At 32.2% G+C, this 12,425-nt stretch overlaps 1 protein-coding gene across 1 annotated transcript in view; it reads left to right on the top strand.

Annotated features, from left to right (window-relative positions):
* SYCP2 (synaptonemal complex protein 2) overlaps nt 1–12,031 on the top strand; it is a 29,510-nt gene extending 17,479 nt beyond the window's left edge. Inside the window, exons 25-46 of the mRNA XM_072350085.1 lie at nt 83–195; nt 801–910; nt 1,488–1,524; nt 2,126–2,190; nt 2,298–2,355; nt 2,911–2,966; nt 3,496–3,544; nt 3,664–3,838; nt 4,082–4,146; nt 5,096–5,269; nt 6,009–6,189; nt 6,612–6,862; nt 6,982–7,161; nt 7,492–7,573; nt 8,099–8,260; nt 8,615–8,742; nt 9,490–9,584; nt 9,667–9,766; nt 10,542–10,600; nt 10,895–10,973; nt 11,426–11,482; nt 11,828–12,031. Coding sequence (XP_072206186.1) covers nt 83–195; nt 801–910; nt 1,488–1,524; nt 2,126–2,190; nt 2,298–2,355; nt 2,911–2,966; nt 3,496–3,544; nt 3,664–3,838; nt 4,082–4,146; nt 5,096–5,269; nt 6,009–6,189; nt 6,612–6,862; nt 6,982–7,161; nt 7,492–7,573; nt 8,099–8,260; nt 8,615–8,742; nt 9,490–9,584; nt 9,667–9,766; nt 10,542–10,600; nt 10,895–10,973; nt 11,426–11,482; nt 11,828–11,899 — 2,348 coding nt within the window. The 3' untranslated portion in view covers nt 11,900–12,031. The remainder of the gene's footprint in view (nt 1–82; nt 196–800; nt 911–1,487; nt 1,525–2,125; nt 2,191–2,297; nt 2,356–2,910; nt 2,967–3,495; nt 3,545–3,663; nt 3,839–4,081; nt 4,147–5,095; nt 5,270–6,008; nt 6,190–6,611; nt 6,863–6,981; nt 7,162–7,491; nt 7,574–8,098; nt 8,261–8,614; nt 8,743–9,489; nt 9,585–9,666; nt 9,767–10,541; nt 10,601–10,894; nt 10,974–11,425; nt 11,483–11,827) is intronic.
* Nucleotides 12,032–12,425: the final 394 nt, after the last annotated feature.

Here is a 12,425-nt window from a genome sequence, read left to right as displayed (position 1 = left end):
AATTACTTGGAACAGCAGCAGGTAAATACAGAACAGAAATATATTTCAGCTACTACTAAAACATTTAAAACATGTCTTTCAGATAAAGTATCAGAAACATCTTGGCATTCTGATTTTACAAAATACAACAATAATAAAGGGGAAGCTGGTGTTCTTTCAAGAAAAGAAGCTACAGATCATGAAAAGTCAAAAATGGTGAGAGATTCTTTCCTTCATTTTTTTCGACTTGTAATTAAGGGAATTGTGGTACTGCCAGTATTTCAAAATTTATCATATCTGTATTAGATAGACAGATAGATATACCATATATCATTATCTTTATATAATTTATATATATAAATTTTATAAATTTATATTCATATATTCATTATATTTATTAAACTTTACTAGCAAACTTATTTTTACATTGATTTTTTCAACTAATACAGCGAATTAAGTAATATCAGGTGAACAGTTTACTTTTTCAGCATGACCTGTTTAAGATCACCCTTAGTCTGTGTTTTTTTAATTGTGCTTTTCATTAATAATTCTTAAATATGGACTGGTTTGTACTGCTCATACACATCTCATCCATTACTTCTAAATGTTATTGTACATTAAAACATTCAAAACAAAATATCTGCCAGGCTCAAGTCTTACTGCTTATTTGTACGGGCAGATGATTTTCAAAGGAGTGTGTTTTAGAACATCTAGAAGACTGTTTAATTAGGTTTAGGTGATTGTTAGGAACTAGTAGCTGTTTCAGCCTTTTCTTTCTGCTGAATGTGTTCAAAGTTGAGTATTAAACTCTATTATTTCAGAAAATAAAATCTAAAGAAATCACAGATGCAACAAAATCACTAATTAGTAAAATCAGTGACAGATATAAAGATGAGAAGAGCAAAACAAGAGAGTCTTTGGTTTTCAACAGGTATGAAGTAAACAATTTACTTACATTCTTCTGCACAGCACTACAGCTGCAATCTACTCCATTATCTACAGTTATTACAAATCCAGCTTTTATATGGCTTGTTCACTTCTGATAAACCACATAGTAGTAAAGAGTAGGGGGGAATTAGTTGCAGTAATTGAAATAAGGCTGGTAGAGATTCCATTCAGGGTTCTTTTACTCATTTGTTCCCAGAACTTTTCTCTGGAGAAAATATAGCTGGGATAGTTAATGGGTGTCTGTTCAGGGTTCAAAGCTTCAGTGTTATGAAGATCCTAGTTTTCATCTGCTGAAAAAACTGCCTGTTAGATGTACAGACCCTGTAGTATGGCAACATGATCTGGAATTTTTCTACAGCACAAAACAAATTAGTAGGACCTAATTTCCTTTTAGCCACTTGTTTTTTGTATTTAAATGCATTAATGCCTTTAAATTTGTTGCATTATGTGAGGCTTTTACTTATGTAAGCACTTCTTTAATGTACATATTCCAGATAGAATTTAACAAAACGTACTGTTGGGTTTTTGGTGGTGTTTGTTTGTTTTTTCTTTTTTTATAGACCGTGTTCAAATAAATCCTTTTTCACTGTCAGTAAGGTAACTTAAGCTTCTGCTTCTCTTTGATTTCTTTTCTTATTGGATGTGTGTGCAGATAAGATGACAGCTGGTAGATGTGAACCAAAAGTTCACAAATATTGATGAATGTTGATTATGCATTGACTGTTTATAGTTGACATACTTTATGTACAGGTTTTTGTTGTCTGGAATGAGAGCAGTTAGCCAGAGAAACCCAAATTAATTTCTGTTTACGAATTCTATAATTGAATCTGTTTACTTATGATTAATATGGACTCTTTTGAATGTAATAATAATACCTTTTTATAATTAAAATATAGTGACAGTCAAGCTGGACTGAATGAGACTAAAATACTCAGATGAGATATAGACAGGATACAAAGACCAGTCCTAAAGTATGATGGGAAAACAACACAAGGCTTTGTTCGCATCCTTATATAATGAGTTCTTAACGGATGTAGCTTTTACCAGCTTTGTTCCAGTTTGGGCATATTCTATTATTGTTAATCAAGTGGTTTTTTTTCCGTAAATTCATGCTGAAAAACTTTTTTTTTTGTGGTGACAGTATGTATGAATGCACAGTCCAAGTTAAATAGATGAGTAACTTGCAATTTATATCTAGGAAAATAATCAGGATAGAAATTTGAAAACTACTACTTGTCTTGGTATGGCTGCTGATCCTAGTGTGTAAGTAGTTATAACTTTTTCAAACAAAATTTCCAGCTACCCTTGTCCAGCTTTGAAAAATAATCATTTATTCAGTCACAGAACTGATTTCTGTGTCTTTTTGACAGGTATGATGTCTACAACTTTAACGATGATGTGTCCGATGAGCCTACAATAAAAGTTGGAGTAAGAATATAACTGAAACTTTTCAGTCACTTTCAAATGTGTAATGGTGTATGTTATTGTACAGTTCTGGCCACTTAAAACTATTGCATGGTTTTCCTGAACTAAGAATGAAACTGTTGGGAGTGTTATGTATCTGTTATCCTAAAAGCATTATTGCTTTCTTTTGAATTCCCTAGCTAGTAAAGCTAGCTTTGCCGAGCTGATTGAATAAAAAGAAAATCTAGCTAAGAAAAAGTAAAAGCAAGTGAAAGACAATGTTTTATCTCTTGTTGTTAAGCAGAACCTGCTTGAATAGCTGACAGTAGTGGAAAAAAGTGGTTGGAAACTAATGAATTGTTTAAAGACATGAAAGCTTTAATCAGTTCCGGCTGGTTTCAATTATCTGCTTTTAAATAATTGTCAAGATGGAAATTAAGTTGGAAGTTGATTGCTGAGTATAAAAACTGAGCTAAAAAAACTTTTAAGTGAGTTATCTGATGGCCTGTTTCATTTTGTTTACACAGAACAAATGAAGAAAAATTTGAATTTGCTTCTCGCTTATTTACTTTTTTCTAGATCCAAGACTGCCGTGTTACAGAAGCAAGAACTCTTACAGATCCAAACAAAAAAGAGTAGGGATGTTATATTGTATCTTTGTGCTTTGATAATAAGCAAGTATGGTACTGTCTACATTCCCTACCATTCCATTATGACAGTTCAGGGAATGTATATATCTGGACTGTTATTTTTTTCATGTAATAAACATAGTTGCTTTCATCCTTTAGGCTGTTCTATGATCTTCCTTTTGAAAACTTCTACATAACTTGCAAAAATAAAGATTGTGTTTCATGAAGGAAACACTCTTCAGAATTCTCTTTGTGGAATACTGAAGGGATTTTAACCTCCTGAAGTGGGGCAGCCTTTTGTTAATGTCTATCTTGCAAAGGGACATATTGCTAGGTGAGCTGTTACTGACCTTTAGCAAATACACGCATCCTTTACAGCTTACGGTGAACGGGTCGTTCTAAAATGAATGTCAAATCAAAACTCAGTACAGCTGTTTGAATCCTTAAGCCATACATCATATGGATAGCTGAGAGATTTGGTATTTTAAAATGTCGTTGTGTTGTTTAAGGGTTTTTTTCTTTTTTTTTAATCAAGGAACCCAGGTGAAAGTAAAACAGGCTCTGAAATGAAAGCAGGAAAAAAAGTAAGGTTCAGATTTTTTTGTGGATCAGCTTACCTTCCTGTATTCAAATACCAGTTATGAAGAAAGATATATTAAAAGTAAATGAACAACATAGAAGAACTTTTTTTTTTTTTTTACAGACTACATACAGTCAATACAAAAAGCATCTTTTCAGTGACACAGACACGGAATACAGAGGTGATGACAGCAAGACAGACATCAGTTGGCTACAAAAATTCAAAGTGCCATCTAAGCCACAGATAATTGATTACAGTAGAAATAAAAACGTAGGGAAATCAAAAAGAAAAGGCAAAAGTAAGAATCCTTATTAATATTAATAAGTCTGTGTTTTAAAATGTAAAATAATTGGAGAACAGCACTCAAGGAGGTTGTTTTCAAGAAAAAAAATAGCTATCTTGTAATTAGTGTGCTGAGAATAGTTTACTGAGCCATGTTTGTAGTGATAAAATTGCATAAAATTGTTTCAGTGATTTAACAGCTAAAACCCTCAAAATGTCGATGATGCTGATTTTCTGTTTTTGTGTATTGTAACATCAGATAAGTTCTCTGAACCTCCTTGCCAGATGGATACACCCAAAGGAAAAACAGCAAAAAAGAAAAAGGTAAATGTTAAGTTTGCAATCTGACTTGAAATTCATATTCACTCCAGAAACTGCTTGTTACATTATTTTCTATAAATACGTGCACTTTCTGCACGCTTACTGCAAGGTCACTTTCTAAATAAATTTAGCTGCTTTCAGGTGCTATAGTTTATTTAGGTAGTATTTAAGAAGTATTTCAGGCATAATACAAGCTGTAAGTTAGAATTATTGTACATCAATACTTTTGTAAGTTTTTTTTACTTAACTATTGATTGTATCTATTTACTGCATAATAATAATCTACTCCACTGAGTATGTCATTAGCTTTTTGATGAAGGTTTTCATGTGGCTAATATGCTTAATTGCATTTCAGTGGCTCTGAGATTATAGCTTCTTTAATTGAATATAGGCAATGTACTGAAACTGAAAAGAAAAATGCTTCATATTAATAAAGAGCAATAATTGGAAGATATTGTGAGCCTATTAAAACTTTGGGTATAATAAATTATGAGTGATTTTGAGTGTGTTACTGTAAGTTCTTTGTAGATATTTGTAATCCACAGCTTTGAAAGAAACAAACATAAATGTAACCCTGCCCCCTTTAAACCACTTTTTAATCTATCAGACAGTACTATAGTTATTTACATCTCCTTAATGGTAGTAGCTTAAGGCTGTTTATGTGCATTCAGTTTAAACTGTGAACATGAAAATACTGCTGTTTGTATGTACCAGTGGTGATGTCTAATCCACGTAAATGAAAACCCTTGAGAAGAGACCTTTGAGTATTTAGTTAATGAGCACTGAATAGATGTACTAACTGTCCTTTTTTAAGTAACAAGGTTCCCCAGAACTTCTTGTTAAAGTTGTTTTGAAATAATGGATTTCAAGTAATTAAAGTAACCTACCTCCTGTTTACTCTTTCATATTTATTATTTTGATACAAATTGAAGTTGTTCTCATTCTTCCAAAGCTAACTGAATGTAAAAAACAAAGTTCAGTAATTGATGAAATGAAGAAAGAAACCACCAGACCAAAACGACCTCAAAGAGCAGTGCAACCAAAAAGTTATAAAGAGCCTTCCAGTTCAGAGTCAGAAAGTGAATATTCAGCATGTACACATAAGGGGGAGAAATCAAAAGTACAGGTATACAATTACACTGTTTTTTAAAAAAAAAAGTTCTTGTGCCCTGATCGTCAAACTAGACTCTGGTTTACATTTTATTTCGTACTCCTGAATCTTAAGTTTCCAATATGAACAGGTTGTGTTGTTTTTAAATTACGAGTAGTTTGCTGCTAAGGATGTAAATTTAGATTAATCATAATAGCATCTCAGTTTCTGTGTCAAAATCTATTCAGCCATGAAATGCTACTGTGTCCTTTATTTTGAGAACTCAAAAATTGTTTTTAAAAGTGCGTATACTTTAAATGAGAGATTTTAACAAGCCTGAGAGTCATCTTTGAGCTAATGTGATTTTGATAACGCTATGCCAATTCTGTATGCAATAGAAAATACTGAACTGATAGCGGAGGGGTACGTCAGTACAGTTGCTGAGTATCTAATAGAGTTTAAGTGGTGATGAGTGCTAAATAAAACCAATTCAAACTTTTAATGTCACGTTTCAGTATACATGCAAAAGCCTGTTAACTTGGTTGAATTCTGATGCATCACGATTTGTCTGTAATTGTTCAGAACTTTGTAAGAATAGAAACTTGGCTACTGAATTTTGCTAATTCAGTGTATATTGGCATTAGAACACCTGATACCCCTCCTAGTTATATGCCTTTTGGATCTTCTGTTTGTTCAACTGTGCATAAAAATAATGCACTCTTTACCAATGTGTATATTTACAAGTAATGTTTATGTTGACTCCTTATTTTAATAGAAATGTGTGAATGAGAAAAACAAAAATGGTAGTCATCAGAAGGATCTCCAGAACTTGGTGGAGCCAAAGACAGTAGCAAGCTGTGTAAATAAAGCACTTATTAAATCAAAGAGCTCTGCAGAAGAAAAGGAAATTGAAATGTCTTCACCTGAGAGTCCTGCATCTCTAGAGACAATGAGATGTATGCATTTTGATTTTAATGTATAGAAATACCATAGCATATGTTGATAGTTAAAATGAAGATTAACACAAATACTGCAATTTTACATTTATTTCATGGCTTTAGATCTAAATCAATGTTTATACTACTTATTTTAAGAAAATGTGTTTATGTCATTATGAATTTTTCAGTTGTTTGACATCAACACTTTGTAGTTGTGTAAGTGAAAGTAGGCTGTTAGAATTAATCTTCTAAACTGCCAAAATAATGTGAAGGATGCAAAAATACAGTGTGACAAGAATTATACCAGTAAGTGGAGTAAAATTTCACCCACCTGAGACTGGTAAACACCTACATTAAGTAGTCAGCTGTATGGGGTTTTAGCATCTTGGGTTGTTTTTTTTTATTTCATTCATGCTGAAAGTTAAGAAATTTTTCTCTAGGTGCTGAGAGAATATCAGAGGGATGTGTTACTCAAGACCGTACTCCTAGTGAGGGGTCACCTGGTCTTCAGAAGTCAACACCAGAAATCGAGGAGACATTAAACTTTGAGAAAGATATCTCTCCCAGTAATCTCTGTTTACAAAAGAAGGATGCTCAAAATATGCATCTAAACCAGTCTCCTGGAATGACTGTTAAAAAGTTAACGTTTGGAAATAAAAGTTTCTCACCCGTTGTAACTGCTTCAAATTTGGTAAGAATGTTACACTTACTCTACAGTTATTTTAACTGGTTATTCCATTCAGCTGCTATATGTCTTAACGCTTTTTTAGATCTCATTTCTATAATGTTTTTTTATTTGTTAATGTGCAGCTCAACTTAACTTCGGTAACCCCACATAAAACATACTGTGGAAAAAACACAAAAGGATCTGTATCTCAAATAAGTGATGCTGATGAAAACTTAAGATTTAGACATGGCTTTTCAGACAAAATTTCTATTGAAGGAAAACAACAAGATGTTACTAAACCTGTCATGAGAAATAAAGGAGAGGTATGTTACTAGATTCACTGCTCCTTAGAAACAAGCTGCCGCTTTTCATTTGTTTTATATACTTGACATTTTCCTAAGATCTCATCAAATGTATTTTCCTTACTTAATGTTAAGGACTAGATACAGTGTTTACTTGTGACTTCCTTGAAAAATGCTCATCCCACAACAATACTACTAATTATTTTTTAAATATTTCAAATGCCATAAGGAGATGTTTATCATATGGAAAAGAATTGTAATGAAAAGGAAAGAATGTTTGTGCACTATTGCAAGTAGCCATTAGTTCTTATTGCTTAATTGTCTTTTCCCGTCATTGTTTATTTATTTTAGAAATCACCTTCAGTATCTTTGTCCAGTGCAAGTGAAGTACAGTCTTGGAGTCAAGAACCTTACAGCCCCGCACATGAGTCAGGTACAAACAAAAGACTTTGACTATCTGTAACTGTGTTGGTTAAGAAAAGCATTTATTCACCACAGAAGATTCAAAGAGTTGTGCCATGTTTCTCTTTAGATCTTTTCAGTTTAATTCAATTTTTTTTTTCATATTTTCTCTGCTTTAAGTGCCCTCCAAAAACTGAAACTTGGGCTCCAAAATGTTAACAGTTACTGTAAAGAGAACTTGGTCTCTTCAAAAAGTAGCAGATCAAGAAGCATTCTCAGTGATTCTGGAGGTGATAGTATTATTAGGAATATAGGATGATAGTGAATCTCTTTAATATGAGAGAAGTCTTGCATGGGTCAAATAGAATTCTGTACTCCAATGAAATTCTGTTTGTGTACATGAAGTGGTCATTATCGTCTGAACATGCCTTCTATAAATGCAGTGCTCTTTTTTTATTTAATGGTTCCTAATGCCAAGATGTATGCTTCTTTTCATCTTCTGATCTTATTGTTCCATATAATTCTAAAATGCAACATTTTTTCACATTTATTAAAGGACCAAGTTCACATGTGTTTCTCAAGAGAAAGTATCAGCGTGATACAGAAAGCCATTCTGATGAAGTAGAAACAAGCAAAGAGGAGGAAAAGCAAAGAAGCAGAAGAACAAAGTTACAGCCTAGAAAGTTATTTAAAACAGATGAAGCCGTTACTTACAAAGGTTAATTATGAAGTAAAAGTTGATTATAGTTGTGGAAAAGTTTGAGAGTAGTGTAACTTAGTTTCAATCCAAATAGGTAATATTGATAAAAGCATGTTGTTTCAAAAACATATACAAAATATTTAAAAACCATCTCATTTTTAATAGGTATCAGTAGATATGGAAATATCTATTAATATTTATCTATATTCATATCAATAGAAATTGATATGAAAATAGAACTGGTTCTGCCGTCTACTTGGTAGAATTAATCTGTTTTTAACAACAGCCCTGTTGTAACTACATGTACAGAATACTTCACTCTGAAGTATGATGTATGTATCAATTATGATGATCTTTTTCTCATCACTACAGCATATGAAAACGTGTCTACTGTATCTGCAAGTGATCCAGCTGCTTTGGATGGGGACTTCTGGGAACCTGGTTGTTCAACTATTGATATATGTCAGAAGCTCCAAAAGGAATACACTAAGAAAATTGAGGCAAGACATTTTATGTGCAGTGTTTGTTGTGCATGTGGTTAAACCTTCATATGCATGGTAGTTTTGTCTTATATTACAGAATTGACTTAAAAAGGAAATTAAAAAATATGAGCATTGTAGAGCTTTTAGAATTGACAGAATTAAAGTTGCTTTTTAAGCTTTTTTTCAATTACATTTGTGCACTTAACATTCAAATGATTTTCTTCACCAGATATGCTCTAAATTTTTCCTGTGCATGACTTCCCACAATCTTATGTATCTAAAGTAACGAGCATAGAATCATAGAATCATAGAATTATCCAGGTTGGAAAAGACCTTGAAGATCATCAAGTCCAACCGCAGCCTAACCAGTACCCCATCTCTAAAAAAAAAAAAAACAAAACCACTCTGCTAAATCATATCCCTGAGTACCACATATTGCATTTTGATTTTTCTTTTCAAATTATCAGCCCCTATGAGTGTGATTTATTTGCTAAAGGGAAAACACAAGCCAAAATGCTGCATTTGTTCACCTAAGACATCTGCAAGAATGCAACCTTTACTCCATGTGTACTTTCTTCAGGATATCTGTTTTACAAGGAGTGTATTTCTAATTTTATCTAAAAAAATGCCCTTTCCTAAAAGGATAGCAAGATTAAAAAAATAAAAATAAAACAAGGGAGAAAAAACCCTCTTATTGTATTTGGTACTATTGCTTTTTTCTTCAAGTGAAAATAATCTGAAAGTAATATTAAAATATTTTTCCAGATCCGCTCACGGAAAATGGAGCATTTTGCAAAGCAATCATTAAGAGCTGCCAACCAGCATCTGGCAACGATGAATCAACAGCTTCTTGAATGCAGGTCTGTAGAGAAATAAGTATCTTAAAACAACTAAAATGCACTTAATGCCTTAACCCTTTCTCTATTTTATTTTTCTTAATAGGATCGAGCAGCTGGACAGATTTCATTTTGTTATTCTTCAGGAAATTGAGAGTTTTGAGAAAGATTCTCAGTCCCTGAAAAACACGGAAAAAGAATTACTGGTTTGTTTTTAATTACTTTATCACAGAGAAAAACAAGTTCCTGTGAAATCTATGAATTACTCATAGGATCTTTCACTTTGCATCATTAAGTCTGATTTTTAAAAACCTTTTTTTTCTTTCTCATATGTGAGTCAATAATGAATAAATAAAATATGAAATAATTAAAATAATGATTTAATAATCAAAATAATGAATTTGAAATGTTAGGATTTGATAATGCTACGCTGTTAGAATTTCTGTCACTATTAGTTTTTCTTCCTAGGACAAACTACTCATACTACTCCTAATGGGCCGTTATGTTATTTCATGAGCCTTATTTCAACTGGCCTGCATTTCAGACTGTGTGTTCTGAGAGATCAGGTGCCTGCTACATGCTGTAATGTAAAATTGATACATAAGTATCCATGCTAAAACAAAATTCCTTTCCTCTGAGGCCTTTCTCTTTTTCAATTACACTTAGATTATATCAAAATTCTCTTTAAAATTTTGTGGATGTACTTTTTCATTTATTTGAAACTTAGAACAAATTTAATGGTGAAAAGTTTTCTGGTGAAATTGGCTCCATAAAAGCAGAGTTCCTGAAGTGTCCTATCCTGCCAATCAAACTTTCATGTTTGTTTGTTTTAAAGTCTCTAAGGTGACTGTTTACCTACTTCCCATCCTGCACTGAGCCTATAATGATAGGGTTATAGTATTCAAATTAGATTGTAGTCAGTTCTAGTTTAGAAAATACTATTTACTGTTGGCTATCATCTACTACCATTTTTATTTCCAGACTGTTTGGAAAAAACATAAGCATACTTTAAGTACGTTCATGAAAAATGAGCAACAGAGGTTAGTAGGCTTTATTTATGTTTTGAAATTTGTTTTATTATGTAAATTCAAGCGGAAAATTCGGCTACCTTCTATTCTTTAAATGCAATTGCTCTCTTCCATAATACGAGGTTAATAGACCAGATGAGAAAAAGAAATTAAAATGTTACTATTCTCCAATAGGAATAATAATGATAAGATCTGTTTGCACATTTAAGTACCTTTAGACTACAAATAATGAGATGTACTCATGATATTTGTGAAATGGTCACACACAGCAAGGCTATTTATTTTAATTGCCATTTACTTCTTAAGGCTGCAGATCCTTAAAACAACCTTTGAAAAGAACATCCACCATAGTGTTGACCGTGAAGAAAATATTTTTACTTCAGAGGTAGTACAAGCTTTCAGTTTTTTTTCTGGTTTTAATCATTTTTATTTCTTCCATTTTGCTAACAGTTACCATCATTCATTTTTTTCCCAAAGAAATCCCTTATTCCTAGCATTAAGGCCACATAGGTATTTTTATAGCCTTTCCACTGTCAAGTACTTGTAACAGTATTTTGTGCATAAGGACTAGATTTCACCTATTAGGAGGTGTCTACAATTATCTGTAGAATCATTGCAAGATGAATCCTATATTCTGTGAGCTATATTCTGTGAGATTGTTCAGCATGGCTACTCATCCAACCTAGATGCAAACAGTCTCTCTCCTTAAGCAAGTAGATGCACGCACATCCTTCTGTTTTACAGTTTCAAGCCATTTAGGGATGTAAATGTCATATTAAAAATGTGTTATTAATTGCAAGCAGAGACAATGCATTCAGTGTAAGTACTTTTTTATAGGTGCATCTGATGAAAGAAGACATGAAAGGACTCCAAGAGAAATTCCTTAAAGAAATGGTAAATGAAGTTGTCTTGTCTTCCTTTATATTTACTTATGATAATGTATGTATAGTTGTTTGATTTTACAGCTTTTAGCAATTTAGTGTCCTATCAGAAAAAAAAACAACAACTAGAATCTAAGTATCACCAGTATTAAATATTTTAAGCCTTTTATATGAGCGATAAAAGTAGCCAGTATGTGTATTCTATTTGATATGAGTCTTAGTATTTTGAATGTTAACATGGAAAAGTATCATCTTGCTTATAAAGTATCTGAAGTATGCTATACACAGGAATTACGATATGGGAAAAAAAAAAAGGATTTATTTAAAGTATGTGATAACTGCAATGCTTTCTGTACAGCAAGAAGAGGAACTGATTAATGTTCGCAGAGGATTGCAGACATTATTTCTAGCAGAAGATGGAAAATTCTGAAGTAGTACTTCCATATACATTCCTGAAACTCAACCTCAATATAAACACTCATTTTTTTATACAAAATTGTTTGGTTTTTGTGTTTTTTGTTTTTTTTTTCTAACTTAAGGAAACTACTGTAATGGTAGCATATTTTCATTAATTAATGGAAATCTTATAACTAAGACTTCTCCATAAGACTTCTATTACTAGAATAATTTGGGATTTTACTGAATCTACTAAAATACAATACATATATACATATTTTAGCTAAGTCTGTTTTTGCGGAAGTCTTTATTAACATTTTTCTTAGGTTATTTAACTGAGCTTTTAGAGAAATCACTTCAGATTTCACTTCAAATCTATCTCTTGGGTCGTTGTGTACAGAATACCACTTTTCATCTTATTTCTGATTCAGAATACAGTAAGAAATTACTCAAGGATCCAGTCGTCTGTGCCAATCTCAATCCTATTCATCTATGGCATTATACTTCAGTAAGTTTCTAACAGAAAATGACTGTATAATTTTATGGTTGAACTATATTGC

This window comes from Excalfactoria chinensis, chromosome 15, assembly GCF_039878825.1.
Source record: "Excalfactoria chinensis isolate bCotChi1 chromosome 15, bCotChi1.hap2, whole genome shotgun sequence".
Lineage (NCBI taxonomy): Eukaryota > Metazoa > Chordata > Aves > Galliformes > Phasianidae > Excalfactoria > Excalfactoria chinensis.
Note: the sequence above shows the minus strand (reverse complement) of the source record. Positions and strands in the feature narration are given on the sequence as shown.